General features: G+C 27.8%; 1 protein-coding gene across 1 annotated transcript; it reads right to left on the bottom strand.

Moving 5' to 3' along the window:
* Positions 1–4,824: 4,824 nt before the first annotated feature.
* On the bottom strand, positions 4,825–14,464 carry LOC129969695 (uncharacterized). Its single transcript, XM_056084381.1, has 5 exons — positions 14,394–14,464; positions 12,023–12,130; positions 11,559–11,693; positions 6,850–6,979; positions 4,825–5,091 (listed from the first exon to the last, which is right to left on the bottom strand). The coding sequence occupies exons 1-5, from the start codon at positions 14,422–14,424 to the stop codon at positions 4,869–4,871; spliced, it is 627 nt and encodes a 208-aa protein (XP_055940356.1). The 5' UTR covers positions 14,425–14,464; the 3' UTR covers positions 4,825–4,868.
* Between the last annotated feature and the right edge of the window lie 962 nt (positions 14,465–15,426).

Genomic DNA, 15,426 nt, shown 5'->3' with positions numbered 1-15,426 from the left:
CTAAAGAAATATTTTTTTATCTAAACAACAAATATTTAATTTGTGAGGAAGGTTTGAAAATGACTGTAGATTTTTTATTCGAAAAAAAGGCTTATAATAATTTTTGAGTCAATATTGCCCAAAAAGATTTCTAAATAAAAAAGAATCACTTCTTTCAAAATTTTAAAATAAATTGATGACTATACTGGATCGTTGAGATGATTTCCGCTATCTCCTAAACAGCGTTAATTAGTTGTAAAGCAATTGAGATTTTTTCAAAAGTTTATAAGAGGATTTTGCTTATAACAACTGCGTTTGAGGCCATAATTTTTTCATTATTGCTCTTAAACAGGCTTGCCGATGTGCTGAAAATAATTTCCCTATTTATGATTCACGTATTTTTTTTTTCGTCATATAATGATCTTGTCCATTAATAAGACGTTATAATGCTATTTTTGGCAGAGGAATATTTGTCATCTAAATAAATGTTCAGATAAAAAATAATGAAATAAGTCTCCCGCCTTTCATATAAGATTGTTTTTAATAAAAACCCTAAAAAATTTACAAAAAAAAAAAAAAAAAAAAAAAAAACCCGAATGAGCAACAAATAAAGAATCAACTTTTTAAGTTATCAGTCATGGAAATGCTTGCCAAGCAGAGATAATATTTTATTACAGTTGATTCAATCTGACATTTCTATATTAAAAACCAGCTGTCTTTAACTACCAGTTAGTTTATAGAAATTATTAATAATACTAAAGATTTCAATCGAACATTTTATCTAACTTTCTCTTAAAATTTTGCTCTGTGACGAATTTTTAAATTGAAATTTTGATTGACATATAGCTAGTACCGCTTAAGAAATATTGTTTAATTTTGTTCACTGTGCTAAGCATATCCCTCATTTTGAGCAGCTCACCTAAAATTTGAATTTTTTAAAATTTGAAAAGGAACAAATTAAATTTCCCTTGATGTAATAGTTTTCTTGAGGAAACTAAACATATTCATTAAAATTCTAAAACTTGATATTAAAATTGATGTTTTGTGCCTTTGTAGATAAGAAAATGTGTGTAATCAAGTTTAATTGTTTAATTCCCCGAATTATATATATATATATATATATATATATATATATATATATTCAGCAAAAACATTGAACGTCGAAAAAGTTTGGGATTACTATGTTACTCATACTTGCGGTTAAGTCTTTGGAACTATAGATTATAGGAAAACATTTACGTATGAAACTGATAGAGCAAAGCCAAAAATCAATCTACTGCTTACAATCAAAGGACAGAAAATTTCACTGGTCAAAGTGAAACAAAGATAAGTGATTTCCAAATGCTCGCTAAAAAGTAGTCCTTTAGAATGCAATTTTATACATCTAAGAAGATATTTCAAGGATTCATGCAATAGACAGATTCATTGCTATAGCAACACTTGGCAACATTTAAGATATGATTGGTGATTGAGATAAAAAATAATCACATAGGATATATTTGAAAGTCTATTTTTTTAAAAATTCATTCACAATGAATGAGTAATTGTGAGTAAATTTATTTTCTTCGAGTATATGATTCAATTTTTGGAGCTGTTTTAAGAGCTCTCAAATCATTTGATATTTTAGATACAAAAATAAATGCTGTAATCATCGAACATCATATTGTTTTATATTTTTAAGTAGCGCACTGTTACAAAAAATAAAAGCAAGATATGTATTCGATTTGATATTTAAAATGATATGTTGCATTTTATATGCGTCACTTGAGCAAGAATTATCTCCATTGATAAGAGGAGTCGAAAAGATAAAATTTAAAAACACTGTACAGGTACCAAATTTGAATTTTTTTTCAAGTGATACTACGCCAAATTTTGTATCAGATGTGTCATGATAACGGTTGACAAATTTTTGCGAAATCTACTTTTAATTGTTTTGGACTAGACTGAGCCGTATTTTTAAATCTAACCGAAATTATCAGGGTTATTAGACAGTTTGCTAAGAAAAATTGTAATTTCTTAAAAAATATATAAAAGCTATGAAGTAAATATAGCAATCTGAACTTTTATTTATATTTTAAAATAATAAATAAAACATTACAAGATTTTTCAATAAAGGCTTGCGACATGTGAAAATTTTTTTGCGAATTAATTAGAATTATTAAAAATTCTGAAGCAAAGTTAAATAAATAACTTATTTTATTTACTTCCTCTCTACTGAACAAAAAGTCCTACATTTATAAATCTCACTACTAATGATAGATGCAAAACAAATGGCGTACGCGATGACTTGGAAAAATAAATAAAAATGTTAATTATTGGATTCGTATTAAAGAAGTCGACCTTTTACTAAAGTCAGTTTACTACTTAAGCTTTCTGTGGTTCAGAAGTTTGGACAGGATAGAGCCATAACAAGTTAATAACTTCCTCATTTGACCACAATTCACAATTATAACGACGGTTCCTAGATAATTGCCGTGTTGTTTCAAAAAATAAGATGCAAATATAGATAAATTAAAATAATCCTACTCGAACCATTTTTGGTTATGTTTAACAGTTTTTCCCTCCTAATTGTTATATACAAAAATTTACACTTTAATGACATTTTTTTTGAAAAAAAAAACAAAAAAACTTTACAACAATAAAAACAACAACAAAACAACAATATTTGCTATATTTGTTTTTACTTTATATTCATCTACTTTTAGTTGTTTTTTTCGCTACTTTTTCTTGTACAGACTTAGAAATTCAATTTCCGAAAAAAAAACCTTTCTTTTTTTAAAAAAAATTTAAACCCAGAAATTAATAAAATTAAAGTCTTTTGTCTCATATTGCATATTAGCCGCCATTGAAGATCAGCTAACTCACTAGGTATATCGGTTAAGCTTAATTTGAATTAAATTTCTTATGAATAACTTTTCCATCATTCAATCTACTAAGTGTTTTTAGCATCAAATTGTGATAGTAATAAATAGGGTTATTTTAGTAGTCTTACATCTTTTATGTTTATTGATCAATGACCCTTTGTAATTGAGGTGATTTCTATGACTTTATAATGCCATTAAAATATTTATCTTTTCGGGCAATCTATTTTTTTTAACTACGCATTGTCTTTCTCGGTATTTCTAACTTCGCTTCAATATATACAAATTAGAATTCGTAATTGGCTAAAATTCTCATTGAGATGTCAAGAAAATAGCTATGTTCTGTATTAATAGTGTAAATATTAATTTAAATAGTAGTTTATTTTGTTATGATATTCTGTGGTTCATCAAATTCGATTAGTATTATTGAATTAATGCTATAAATACGATAGGAAAACAATCAGTCGCAGAAAGCAGATAGTGTAATTTAATTTCAATCTGATAAGTATTACGCTGTAATGTCCAGTCTTGTTAATGTGTTATTTTATTATTTATCTGGCTACACATTATGAGTTGTACACAAGCGTGCAGAAAAGTACGTGGCTTTCCGAAAGTGTGATATAAAATTCATGAGACAAGGGCAACGAAGTATCGGTCACGAAGTTCTCGCACGGTAACAATCTCTCATGGATATTCTATATGATATATCACATATTGATTAATTCAATTAAGATTTGGTATATGAATAAATTCGAAAATTTAAGTTCAAAAGTAGTTGCTTTCAAAAATATGAGGTTTTTAATAAAGTTATTTCTTTGCAACTATTCATTTTTTAATATAATATAGTTTACGAACATAAAGATTTCAGCTTTATATAATTGCAAAGTAGACATAAAACGTAGATTGGTAACGTTAATAGAAACGTGGAACCTTTAATAGTAAAATAATTTTGAGAATTAAAGTTTCATCGATTGCGTTAATATCATGGCATATTTTGACAATTGGACATTCTCACTCAATGTAGTCTTTTTCTCCTTGAATTTGGGATTGCTGGTTCGTAGAGAGGTAATTGTAATTGTTTTGATCGAATTTTGGATATTTTTTAAAGAAAACTTGAGTCAAGATGGTTTTCGTATAGTTTACAGCAGGTTTAATTTTGCGATTATAGGGTACTACTTTTTTTAGTCCCACGAATGAAAGATATTTTATAAGAATCCATTTGTGATAATTCTTACTTGATGCCTTTAATAAAATGCTAAAAAATATCAAAGGTGTTTCGAAACTTTATATGGAACGATAATTAAAATAATATTTCAGGTTTTAAATGTATCCACAAAAGTCTATTGATTCCACCCTGCCAAAGCATTCGGGATTAAGACCTTCAATAAAAGTAATTTATCTATCTGTATTTTATATTTTTAGAATTTGCTCTTAATTATATTGCAGAGATAAGGTGCACACATATGTACGCACGCGTAAAAATGTGTTTAAAAGAGTCATAATGAATATATATATGCAGTTGCTTCAACAATAAAAAATGTTATTAAAAATTAGACTTAAAACATTTTGAAGTGTTTATTAAATTAAAGAAAATTGTTATACAGAGATAAAATTATCATCTATGAAATGCTTATTTTTTAAATTTTAAATTAGTGTAAAAATGTGTTTTGCATAATAATATGACCCTAAATTATTAAAGAAAATTGTCAAAGTTTTGATTATTTTTTTAAAAAAATATTAATAAATTTTTTAAATTCCTTTCTTAATTAACATTTATTGGTCAAGGAGTAACTATGTGCCTTATTTGGTTGCGTTAGATCCAATGGTAAACGATTTTTTTCGTTGTGTTTAACGAAATTGATAAATAATATGTCAGTCTACACACATTAAATTTACATATTTTAAAAAATATGTTGCATTTATGAAGAAAAGGATTTAAAAAATAAACTAGAATCTTCTGATTTATTTCATTTACAATCTTCTATTAGATTCCTCCGAATTATTTTATTTATAGCCTTTCAGATTTGTCTAAGCATAAATAAAGAACGATGGTATGATCGCATAAGGGCTGAGCAGTCCCACATTTTTATATTCATCCATCTTCTCATCCACTGGAGCCACGAGTTGCTCGCACACGGCTTTGCCGAATTTCATCATGGGATCGAATAGACTGGAAAAGAATTTTTGATTGGGTCCACCACACCTTCTTTCTACACTTTCGACTATGCATTTAGAATAAGTATTTATCTGCCTGAAAAGAGAAATCATGAACTTTAGCAAAAGAGTATGAAACACTCTGCAAAAATGTTTTCATTACTCTGCTATTTTTGCGCAAATATTTCAGCTCAAATCTTACACTTAAATCAAGGATATGTCTTGAATCTAAATTAATTTCAAACTGTTGAATGTATTAGGTCGTTCGGAAAGTAATTTCGTTTTTTACCAACAGAGGACTTAATTGTAATTTTTCATAGCCAGCTTCACACTTCATTATTAAATTTTGATAGTTGATATAGCAAGACTTGCTTGTGAAAAAGTTCGATTGATTCTACGCAATATTTTCTGGTTGGTACCCTTTCAAATATGAAATTGAAAAGCAGCATTTTTGGCATATTTTATTTTTTTTCTATCGAAAACGAAAAAATGCTGCTCAAGCAAGAAAAAAAAATTATTCAATGTGTATGAAGAAGATGTATTGACAGAATGCCAGTGACTAAAACTGCTTTGCAAAATTTCGATTCGGCAATTTTGATGTTGAAGTTGCACCAGGTTCTCTAAAAAAGCCTTCAGAAAGTCAATATTCATCAAAAAAAAGTTGGGGCTATTTGTTTGATGGGATTTTAAAGGAATTCAATATTCAACCGAACAACACCACAATCAATTCTGAAGTGTGCTGTCATCAGATGGACATAATGAATGATTCACTTAAACAGAAATGGTCAGAATTTATCAATAGAAAAAGTGTAGTGTTCCACCAAGATAATCTGAGACCTCATACAAGTTTGGCTACTCGAAAAAAGCTTTTACAACGTTGATGGTATATATTGCTACACCCACTATGTTCTCCAGATCTGACACCTTCTCATTATTATCTTTTCTGGTCTCTACAAAATTTTTGGATGGTAAAGTCTTTACTTCAATTGAGGAAGTCAAAAATCAGTTTTTTGATAGTAAAATATTTTGAGCAACCATGCTGTTGCCAGATACATAACAAAAAAGTATTTGACCAGAATGGATATATATAATTCAGTAAAATATTTATTCACTATAAGAAAATTGTCTTTCATCTTCATAAAAAAAAGCGAAATTGCTTTCCGAAAAACCTAATATTTTTACTTTCTCGTGCATAAGGTGCACAAAAAAAAAAAGTATTGTAATCTCAAAAAGGTTCGTTTTCGAAATTTTAATAAATTTCCACAGTAATGGGTATCAGGTTAATGCATCCATGCTTTTATCTAAATCATAAAAGAGGAGATATACGAATCTGATACATATTCTATCTGACGTTCTCTCGAATGTATAATGAGGAAACTTGAAGAAAGTGTTTTCATTATACCAGCGTGGAGAGGATATATTTGCTCAGATGCTGCCCTCGTCATCTAAGCAGAATTCAAAAATAAGTTTCGTCCCAAAATAGTTCTAATGTTGCATCCAAACGAAGCGCTAATATAATTAAACTAAACTAAGTCACGTCTTTTTTTAAAAAAATCACTATGCAAACTATGGGAATGCAATAATCTCCCATAATTCCCTTACAAAACAAAATAAAAACAAAACTTCATGTACAGTAATAGCACTCAAAATAACTACATCCAATTTTTTTTAGATCTAGGTACCACAATCTGCTCTTTAGAGCGTCTTAAATTATTTTGCATCATAATTGTTGCCTCAAACGTATAACAATTTACTGATAGTATGCTAGCCTTTAAATAATATGCTTTATAATATATTTTAAAGAATCAGCTGGCATACCATTGGTAAACTTCAGGCTAAAATTTAAATAACTTACCTGCAAGCTTCTTTGTTACTGCTTATAATTTCGTCGATTGTTTCTGCTGTTTCCATGATCTTATCAATTGGTTCGTTGCATTTTTTCTCATCCATAGCTGCCTTGAAACACTTCTTCTGTCTTTCAAATTCTTTAAAAAATGATACATTAATAATTTTAAACAGGATGATTATGATTTTTCCAAACAAGAAACTATTAATAATTTTGCAAAACTTCTATATTCAGGTAAAATTTGAAGAGTAATAATATTAATATGAAAATAGTTTTGTAGAATGAAATTGGAAGACTAGAGCAAATGCGAACTGTTGTGTACTGCTTATTTTACAAAACTAATAATGTTCATTCACTTAATATTTTTGTCTTATTATTCAATATTTTTTATATTTTTTGATTGAGATCTTACCCAGATTTTTGTTTATATCCTTTTTTTTTAAACAAAAACATCAATTGTATGATTGATTGCGATAATATATAATGTTATATCCATTTTGTTCTCCAACCAGAATATGTAATAACATAGCTTATTTGAGAATGTGCTTGAAAAATTTAATTACATAGATAAATTCCAATTGCATTTAGTATATAATGCAAAAAACATATGTAATTATCTGGTGGCTACAAGAATCCCTTATAACAATCAGTGACATGAAATTTGCACATGGCAGTCTAGGATACATTTAAGGTCAACTGCTCTATTATCATCTTTCAAAATAAAATTAATTCTTATTTAAGTAGCAAAAATTAAAATAATTTTCATCATTTTCTATCAGAAATATCACATAAAAGTTTTTTTTGCATCATCTTAAAGAGCAATAAATTATCTTTTTAAGGATACTAATTTCATTGAGATACAATTTTTCTTATAATTTTAACCAACCCTTCAAAATTCAATCTAAAAGTAATTTGTAATAATTAAATTGAGACCACTTTATTGTTTCATCAAGTAGGAAAATTATAGATCCCTTTGCTAACCAACAATGAGATTCTGAACTATCTTTATTTTTGATGCTTCTATTTTTTAAAATATTTTTGTAAAACATTTTTTAAATGAGTTCTAAAGTTTATTGAATTAGATTAAAAGTTGCAGCTTTTCAAATCTCCAATCATCTTAAAATTTCAATTAATCAAAAATTATAAGAGATTCCGTTAATATCTTTCGAAAATATATTCTCACAAAAACTATTTTCACACCATATTAAAGTTTAAAAAATTAGTTTCCTGTTACATAAATTTTAATCTCATACATTTTTTTTCTCCAAGTTTAATATATTTTTCCAAAATTAATTTTATATACATTAAGTAACAATATTTTTTTATTGTTGAAGAACAAAAATAAACAAGGACTGCTACTAGAACACATTAGCAGAATTCAAAATAAATAAATAAATAAATAAGATTAAAAGCAGACGACTAACAATTTATATCAGGCACAGTTATGGATTTGGTTAATTTTAATACTTTTTATTAATGAAAAATTGACCATTTATCTGATTGTCTCAAAACGTTCATTAAAATCTTTCATTCTTTCTTATAATTAATCATCAATTAAATCAATAATCTTTCTTATAATTCAATATTTATTGACAATATTGAATTTAAATATTCCATTATTTAATATTGGAAACACTTCCAAAACAAATACTTACGATGGATTTTAAAAATCGTCTGATTCAATTGATATTCTCATTTTAAATAAAATATATTCCAGACGATATTGTGTATTATAACATTTTTATCTAAAGGCATTTCTTTCATTAAAAATATGGGACATGTACGTAAGTATTTTAATCGCGAATATTTTCGAGTATTTAGCTAGTAAATTTTATAAAATTATTCTCCAAGTTTTCGAAGAATTTTATATTCTTTTGGTATTTTGGTATAGTATTGGTATTTTTAAGCTTAAATATTTGGAACTTTTGAATTAAGAGCTTTTTAATGTTTTTAAGATTGAATGCATTCATCTTTTAAATTCATATTACATTCATTACTATTTTTAAGATTCATTGGTTATAACTTTTATTATTTGTTTGTTTTGTGTTTATTTTGTGATTGTCTCTTTATAACCGGAAATTTTATCATGGTTATATTTATAGGTTGTCATACTATCGGCAAACTGTCTGATGCGATATGTATAATTACAAAATGTGCAAATCATTCTACAGGACAGATCGTTGGGCTTAGAACTACCAAATTTGACAGATGGTTGCCTCTTAGGTAGCAGGTGCTTATTAAGAAAGATTTTTTAAAATTTTTATTAAATGTAATTAATATTTTGTTGAAATTTTAATTTTTCAATAATTTAGGAGCTTATAAATGCATAAAAAATTTTTTTTTCACTACTTTAAAATTAAAAAATTAATTTTTTTAATGATACAAATTTTATTTTCATGCATTTTTTTCTCTACTTTTGAAAAAATTGTTACAAACTTTCTAAATATCTTTTACAGTAATACTTCTCATTGTTTTGGCTCCTTGATTTATATTCGCGCAAATTGGAGAGATATTCAATATGTTTTTGTGTGTATTTTATCGTTATTATATATAAGAATAATTTATAAATTATATTATTTTATAAATATTTATATAAAATTTTATTTTTTTTAAGAATTCGAATCAATCTTAAAGTATTATCATTTAAGATATTTTACATTAGATATCCAAGTCACTTTTAATTTTTTATCTAGTGTGTATTTTCTTTAAATAAATAAATAAATATTCAGTTCTAAATAAACAAATTGCCAATAAATAAAAGAAAACAGAAATAAATTCGAATTAGAGAGTTTATGATTATGCTGATAGTAAACAATCTTTTTGAAAAATGTATTAAGATTCTATTTCACTTTCTCCCTCTTGTTTCTCTTGAAAGTCTGATTTTGAAGTTTGAGTTTGATTTTTGACTATCAATTTCAGGAAAGTATGTTTTAAAAGTTAGATATTACAATACATTTCAAGGTAACAATTAAATCATTTTTTTTTTTGTAATTTTCTAAAGTTATTTTATTTTTAAAATTATAGATTATAAAAAGTATTGACAAAAAAAGTGTGATATATTTTTTAATTCATGACAGTATTAATGTGAATTTAAGTTTGTAGTTTAAGCTATAAATTTTTATGGTATTTGTTCAAAACATTTTTATTGGTTAAAATATATTTAAATGCTTACCTCCAAATGTAGGATTATAAATCATTAATAATCTGAAGCATTAAACAATCTCAATAATGATTCTAAATTTGCCAAAAATCTATAAAAAAATAATGACATTGGGATTTTTTTTTGGGGGGGGGTATCAAATTATTACAAAACAAAAGTTATTTGGCTAGCAAATATTTGAAGTGTTAAAGAAAAAAATAAATCTGAATGGTATTTTTTATGAATTTCGACAGTAATTGGTTGAAATTTCCAAAATTTTCTCTGTCGCCAACCATTAATTAGAAATTGAGATAAAGATTAATTGAGATTTGATTTAATTGAGATAACATTTTTAGTTCTGAGAATCTATATATTTTAGCAACTGGAAAAACTAAAAAAACCCAAACTTATAGCCCCAAGCACTGGTTCGATTTTACTAATTTTTTATTTTTTATGAAATTTTATGATTTCTAACTATGACATCAATAATCACTGTTTTACACCATACATCCTTTTTATGAAATCTCAAAAAGACTATTTCACTGTGCATTATTTATGGGAAAAAAGAATCAATAAAATCTTGGCAGACATAGACTTACGTAGTGGTTTAGTTTAGTTATATTAACATCCCGTTTGAAGCAATACTAGGGCTATTTTGGGACGGACCTTGTAATTTCGAACCGCGATTAGATGACGAGGACGACACCTGAGCTGGCAGCCCCCTCTCCACACCACACCACACCAACGGGAGGGCGTTTGGTCAGAACGGATTTAACGTGCAACAGACCCCCTTACACGACGGTTCTTCGGTGGAATTGGATCTCGAACCTGAAACCCTCCGGTTCCGAAGCCGAGACCTTACCACCAGGCCACCGCGGCATCTTACATAGTGGTAGACATGATTAAATTAAGTAAAACTAATATGATGAGTGAATAGTTCTTCCCCGGAAGCAGCTAATGTAATAAAAATTAGTGATCTCAGAACGAATTTTTTGGAAATTTTAATTGGTTTCAGTTCATTGCGTGCAAACAACTAATTGAAAACAACTAATGTCATCTCAAAGATCACATTAGAAAAATAACTATGCATGCGTCTGGATATTTTATTGCAGTGTATGTCAAGCGATATTATGACATTGCATCCCTTTTCAGCTCCGAAGCGTATCTGACTTGAATTATGTAGTCCAACTAACCGATGTACTTGCTCTTGAAATGACTTATCTTCGAAACTGGTGAGAAACATGCTGGGTCAAAAAATGAAAAGATTTGGGAATAAATTTAATTTTGGTATTATCAGCAGCCATTTTAATATAGTTGGTTACTTTTTATATATTCAACGCCCAATTTAATCGCAAACTAAAGGAAACATTTGAGTGATGATCCATTTGTAATCAATATAACCAACAGTCACTATCAAACTATTCAACCGATTAAAGTATTTTAAAGTATTCATTACTTTCACATTTAGAGAGCAAGAAATTTCTGGAAACACCTGTGTAAAGATTTAAATTATAAAACTTTTTAAAATAATTCTGATCCAAATTTTAGTTTAACAATAAACGACATTGATATATTGTACCTGTGTTTATGGCATTCCCTTTTGTGCACATTTGTTTTAGTATTTCGCTGACGTTTTCAGCTTCTTTGGTGAAGCTCATTCCACAGCTGGCTGCTTTTCCTTTGAGGCAGTCAAACTGTTTCTTTAAATGGTTACCTAAATGAAAAATAACATAAACATTTTCATTAAAAACTATTTTAGAAATTTGTATGTAATTAAATGTTGAAAGCTTGAAACAACATTAGCCAGCAAAACAAATCTTTAGTGATTAGTGTTCCATGAATGATTCAATTACCAACATTAAGATATGTTTCATCGATGAAAGGCGCTGCTTAGATTTTCATTTAGTGGATGTTAGATTTTCATCTTATTAGATTTTGTTAGATCTTACATCTTGCACCATCATGATCTTGCATCTTGCATCTTACATCTTGTTAGATTTTCATTTAGTGGAGTTAGATGAAAAGTATAGGAATCATACTCACAAAGCGTGGGTTTATCTTCATCGTTGCCAAGATTCAGAGTTGAACGAGCGCAGTCAATAAATACAGAAGAGAAGCATTCATTATCACAGTACGCAGATCCAATTAATACTGTAATAGAAGTATTAAAAATTGACTATCCTGTAGGTTGATAAGCTAATAAATTTATCAAATCTAATATAATTACGTTGTAGAATATAGAAGGGCTTAGCGATTCTTTTTCAAAAATAAATCAAGGAGATTGAGAATTTTTAAGCATTTGTACACGTTGCGTTTCAGGTATGTTGAAATTTAATTATAAACCGCATATGCGCTATTATTCTTTTTTATTCAGTTTAATGAAAACATAGCATGGTTCTGATCAGTAAGCAGTTAATCTTTGGCCTCAGGCAAAGGAGTGCATTTGCTAAGAATTCCAAAAGTATGAAACGCAGAGCGGATCGTTGTAATAAATACAATCGTATTGAATAGATATTTTTTTTAACTTCTCAACCATTTGGCGCATTATTCAAATATCTTCAATCACGTATTATGAAGCGAAGATTATGTAGAAAGCATCCAGATCTAGCAAACTTTTATTATTCTTTTATTTTATTTAACGGTTCTAAACATTACAACTGAATTGTCTGTTATCAAGTAAATCCTATTTCACTTGCCAGAGCCAGTATAGTCTGTCTATAAAAAAAAAAGAGGGCAATTCTAATGGTTTGATGGACTTTTTTTCCTTATTTGATTTGTTATATATAAAAAAAGATTTCATAAAATGTAGATAGCATTTATATTTGGTTCTCATTAACAACACGATTTCGATAAGTTGATAAATCTATGCTTCCTCATATCTTTTAGTTATGAATATTTTATGCATAATATTTTAAAAAGCGAAACAAATGTTAAGAAATTATATTATTTTCCGAATAAATTACGGATGCTTTACATGTTCGAATGTTCACTTTTCATTCTGTTTTCGAATAACGAAGTTTGATATTGAACCTGATATCAAATCCTTTGTGATAATATTAAGCCTTAAATCTCAGCAAAAAGCTAATTATATCATTTTAAAGCTATAAAATGGGATATTTTTTTGCTCTTTGCTTTTTGCTTTGCTTTGATAAATAGAATTTCTCTACATTAATGCACCAATGGTCTGTTTTTAAATCTCCTCTTTGTCTTTACCAGTTGTCTGTTATTCGTCTAGTAAAAGTAAATGAACGGAAGTTCACTACAAATAATCTTAGCAAACCAGTCTTGTATTTTAAGTTAAGCATTTAAAGAATTCAAGAAATCTCTATCAACAATCGAATTAAATACTTTCATTAACAAGTGCTATCGAGGATATTTGAAATGCAATTAGTTTCAAAATTATTTTGTTACGAAAAACAAGTTGTGCCAACTTCGTTGTTGCCAAAGAACTGTTTGATAAAATAAGTACATAGGCCTAACTTAAAACATTTAACCATCATTAATCTAAAGAACTTTTATGTTGTATAAATTAACTTTTACATCCTACCCCCCCCCCATGGAAACGTTTGAATTTGGTCTCTTTTAGAAATGATTCTCATTTCTTTTCTTCCTAGGACTCTTTTCTTAAAAATTTATTTAGAGTTGAAAAAATATTATTGTAGGAGAATCCATTTTATTAAATTCGTTATTCGATTACATATTTCTAGTGGGATTAACAGTTGGGGCCAAGTCAAGCTGAAAGAGCGCGATTATTTCTATGTGTCTTTGATGTTTATTAAAATAACATGTTAGTACGTGAATTGCTCCATGTTTTAGAAGGCTCCGTGAAACTTTCTAATACATAGTACAATATGAGAGTGCTTTCTAACATAAAGTACTTCATGTTTAGGAATGCTTCCTGCATGATGATATACGAATTGATATTAGAAAGATAATATGTATCTTTAATGTCGTATTGAAAGTAAATGGCACCCTTGTTATAATATGGTATATTTGTCCCCTATCATCATCATTCATCCAGAAAAAGTAAATGAAGAGAAGTTCTTTGGTAATAGCTTTAACTTTTCTTCCCCTGATCGTATTTAACCTTAAAAACTGGCATAATCGCGTTCATATTTAGTCTCCAATGAATTCCCTAACTGTAATTCCTGGATCTCGCTCCAAGCACGCTACGCCATTATGCGCATGGATTTTCAAATATCAATAACTTTTGTTAAATTACTGTTACGGAATTCAATCCCAGCGAATCTCTCTCTCTTTTTAAACTATAGCTTGAAAATTCAGAATATCTATTGTTGTTCTTACATTTAAATTCTATACAAATTTAACAATTCCTTTGAATATATTAAAATCATGCTTGTCCAAAAAAATTTGGAACTAGGGAATATAACTATAAAGAAACACGAATACTTACCTCCTGTAGCAAAGAGGATCAAGAGATGCATTTTTTGAAAATTGGCTCAAGAGTGGCTGAACAAGAAAATGGATCGCCATGTTTCAAACTCTTAAGTTCTGCAATTTATATTAGGCTTTCACCATTTTTTTACCAGGAAAAATCACCATTAATTTTTTTGGTTTTGACATCTCATATTTCCTCTAAAAGCAGCTGTGGGCAAAATCAACACATCAGTGTTAGTGATACGCCATTTGTCTTCCTTTCCCTGTAATTAATTCACACTGATTGTGAAATATGACAAAAATGTTTTTTCGTTACAAAAGCCTCATCTTCACTTGGAATTTGCAATTAATAGAAAACTCTGTCACTTTTTAAACCGAGAGAAAAATCTTTGTGACATGAAATGCTTTCCAATTGAAAATTAATGTTGCATTTATATGAAACTGGTTGAATTCGATCCTTCATGGAAACTTAATTTTTGAAATATTTCAATATATTGGCACTAAATCAGGTAATAATATGTCATATTTTTAAAGGTATAAATTTAATAACAAAGTATTACAATGATTCATTTTCATTAAAGCTTTAAGATCCAGGAAAATGAGATTGATTAGAGTTTGCTATTTTTGGAATAGTGCGAAGCATGAAGATTGCTGTTTAAAATTTGTGAATTTTATATGGTTATTAATGGATGAAATACTATGATATATGAACACTAGGATTATTACTAATGGATAGATAATCATTTATAATTCATAATTTTTTTTTTTATATTTTTGAGCACAGTTAAGAATATATTGGAGAGAAATAAAAAATAGTTGAGAATCAAAGAAAATGTTAATAATTTTTAACACTGTAATATTTGTAGGCTAGATTATTGTTTGTAAGTGGTGTTGTATGTAAAGTGGCAAGCATTGTACAAAATTCATCTACTCTACAAAGTAGACATTCAAATCTAAAGTTGCTAAATTTGATAGTAGTCTTTTCTTGAATATTGTGTTTACTAAGAAAAGGATTTTCAAAATTTTAATTAAGTTTTAATTAAAAATAA

The sequence above is a fragment of the Argiope bruennichi genome, chromosome 5, assembly GCF_947563725.1.
Source record: "Argiope bruennichi chromosome 5, qqArgBrue1.1, whole genome shotgun sequence".
NCBI classification, from domain to species: Eukaryota; Metazoa; Arthropoda; class Arachnida; order Araneae; family Araneidae; genus Argiope; species Argiope bruennichi.
The sequence above is the reverse complement of the archived record's forward strand: the minus strand, read 5'-3'. Positions and strand labels throughout refer to the sequence as shown.

Coding starts and splice junctions, on each gene's coding strand:
- LOC129969695 (XM_056084381.1), bottom strand. CDS start 14,424: ATGCATCTCTTGATCCTCTTTGCTACAGGAG. Junction 12,131..14,393: donor GATCCTCTTTGCTACAGGAG/GTAAGTATTCGT, acceptor CTTCTATTACAG/TATTAATTGGATCTGCGTAC. Junction 11,694..12,022: donor TGAAGATAAACCCACGCTTT/GTGAGTATGATT, acceptor TTTTTCATTTAG/GTAACCATTTAAAGAAACAG.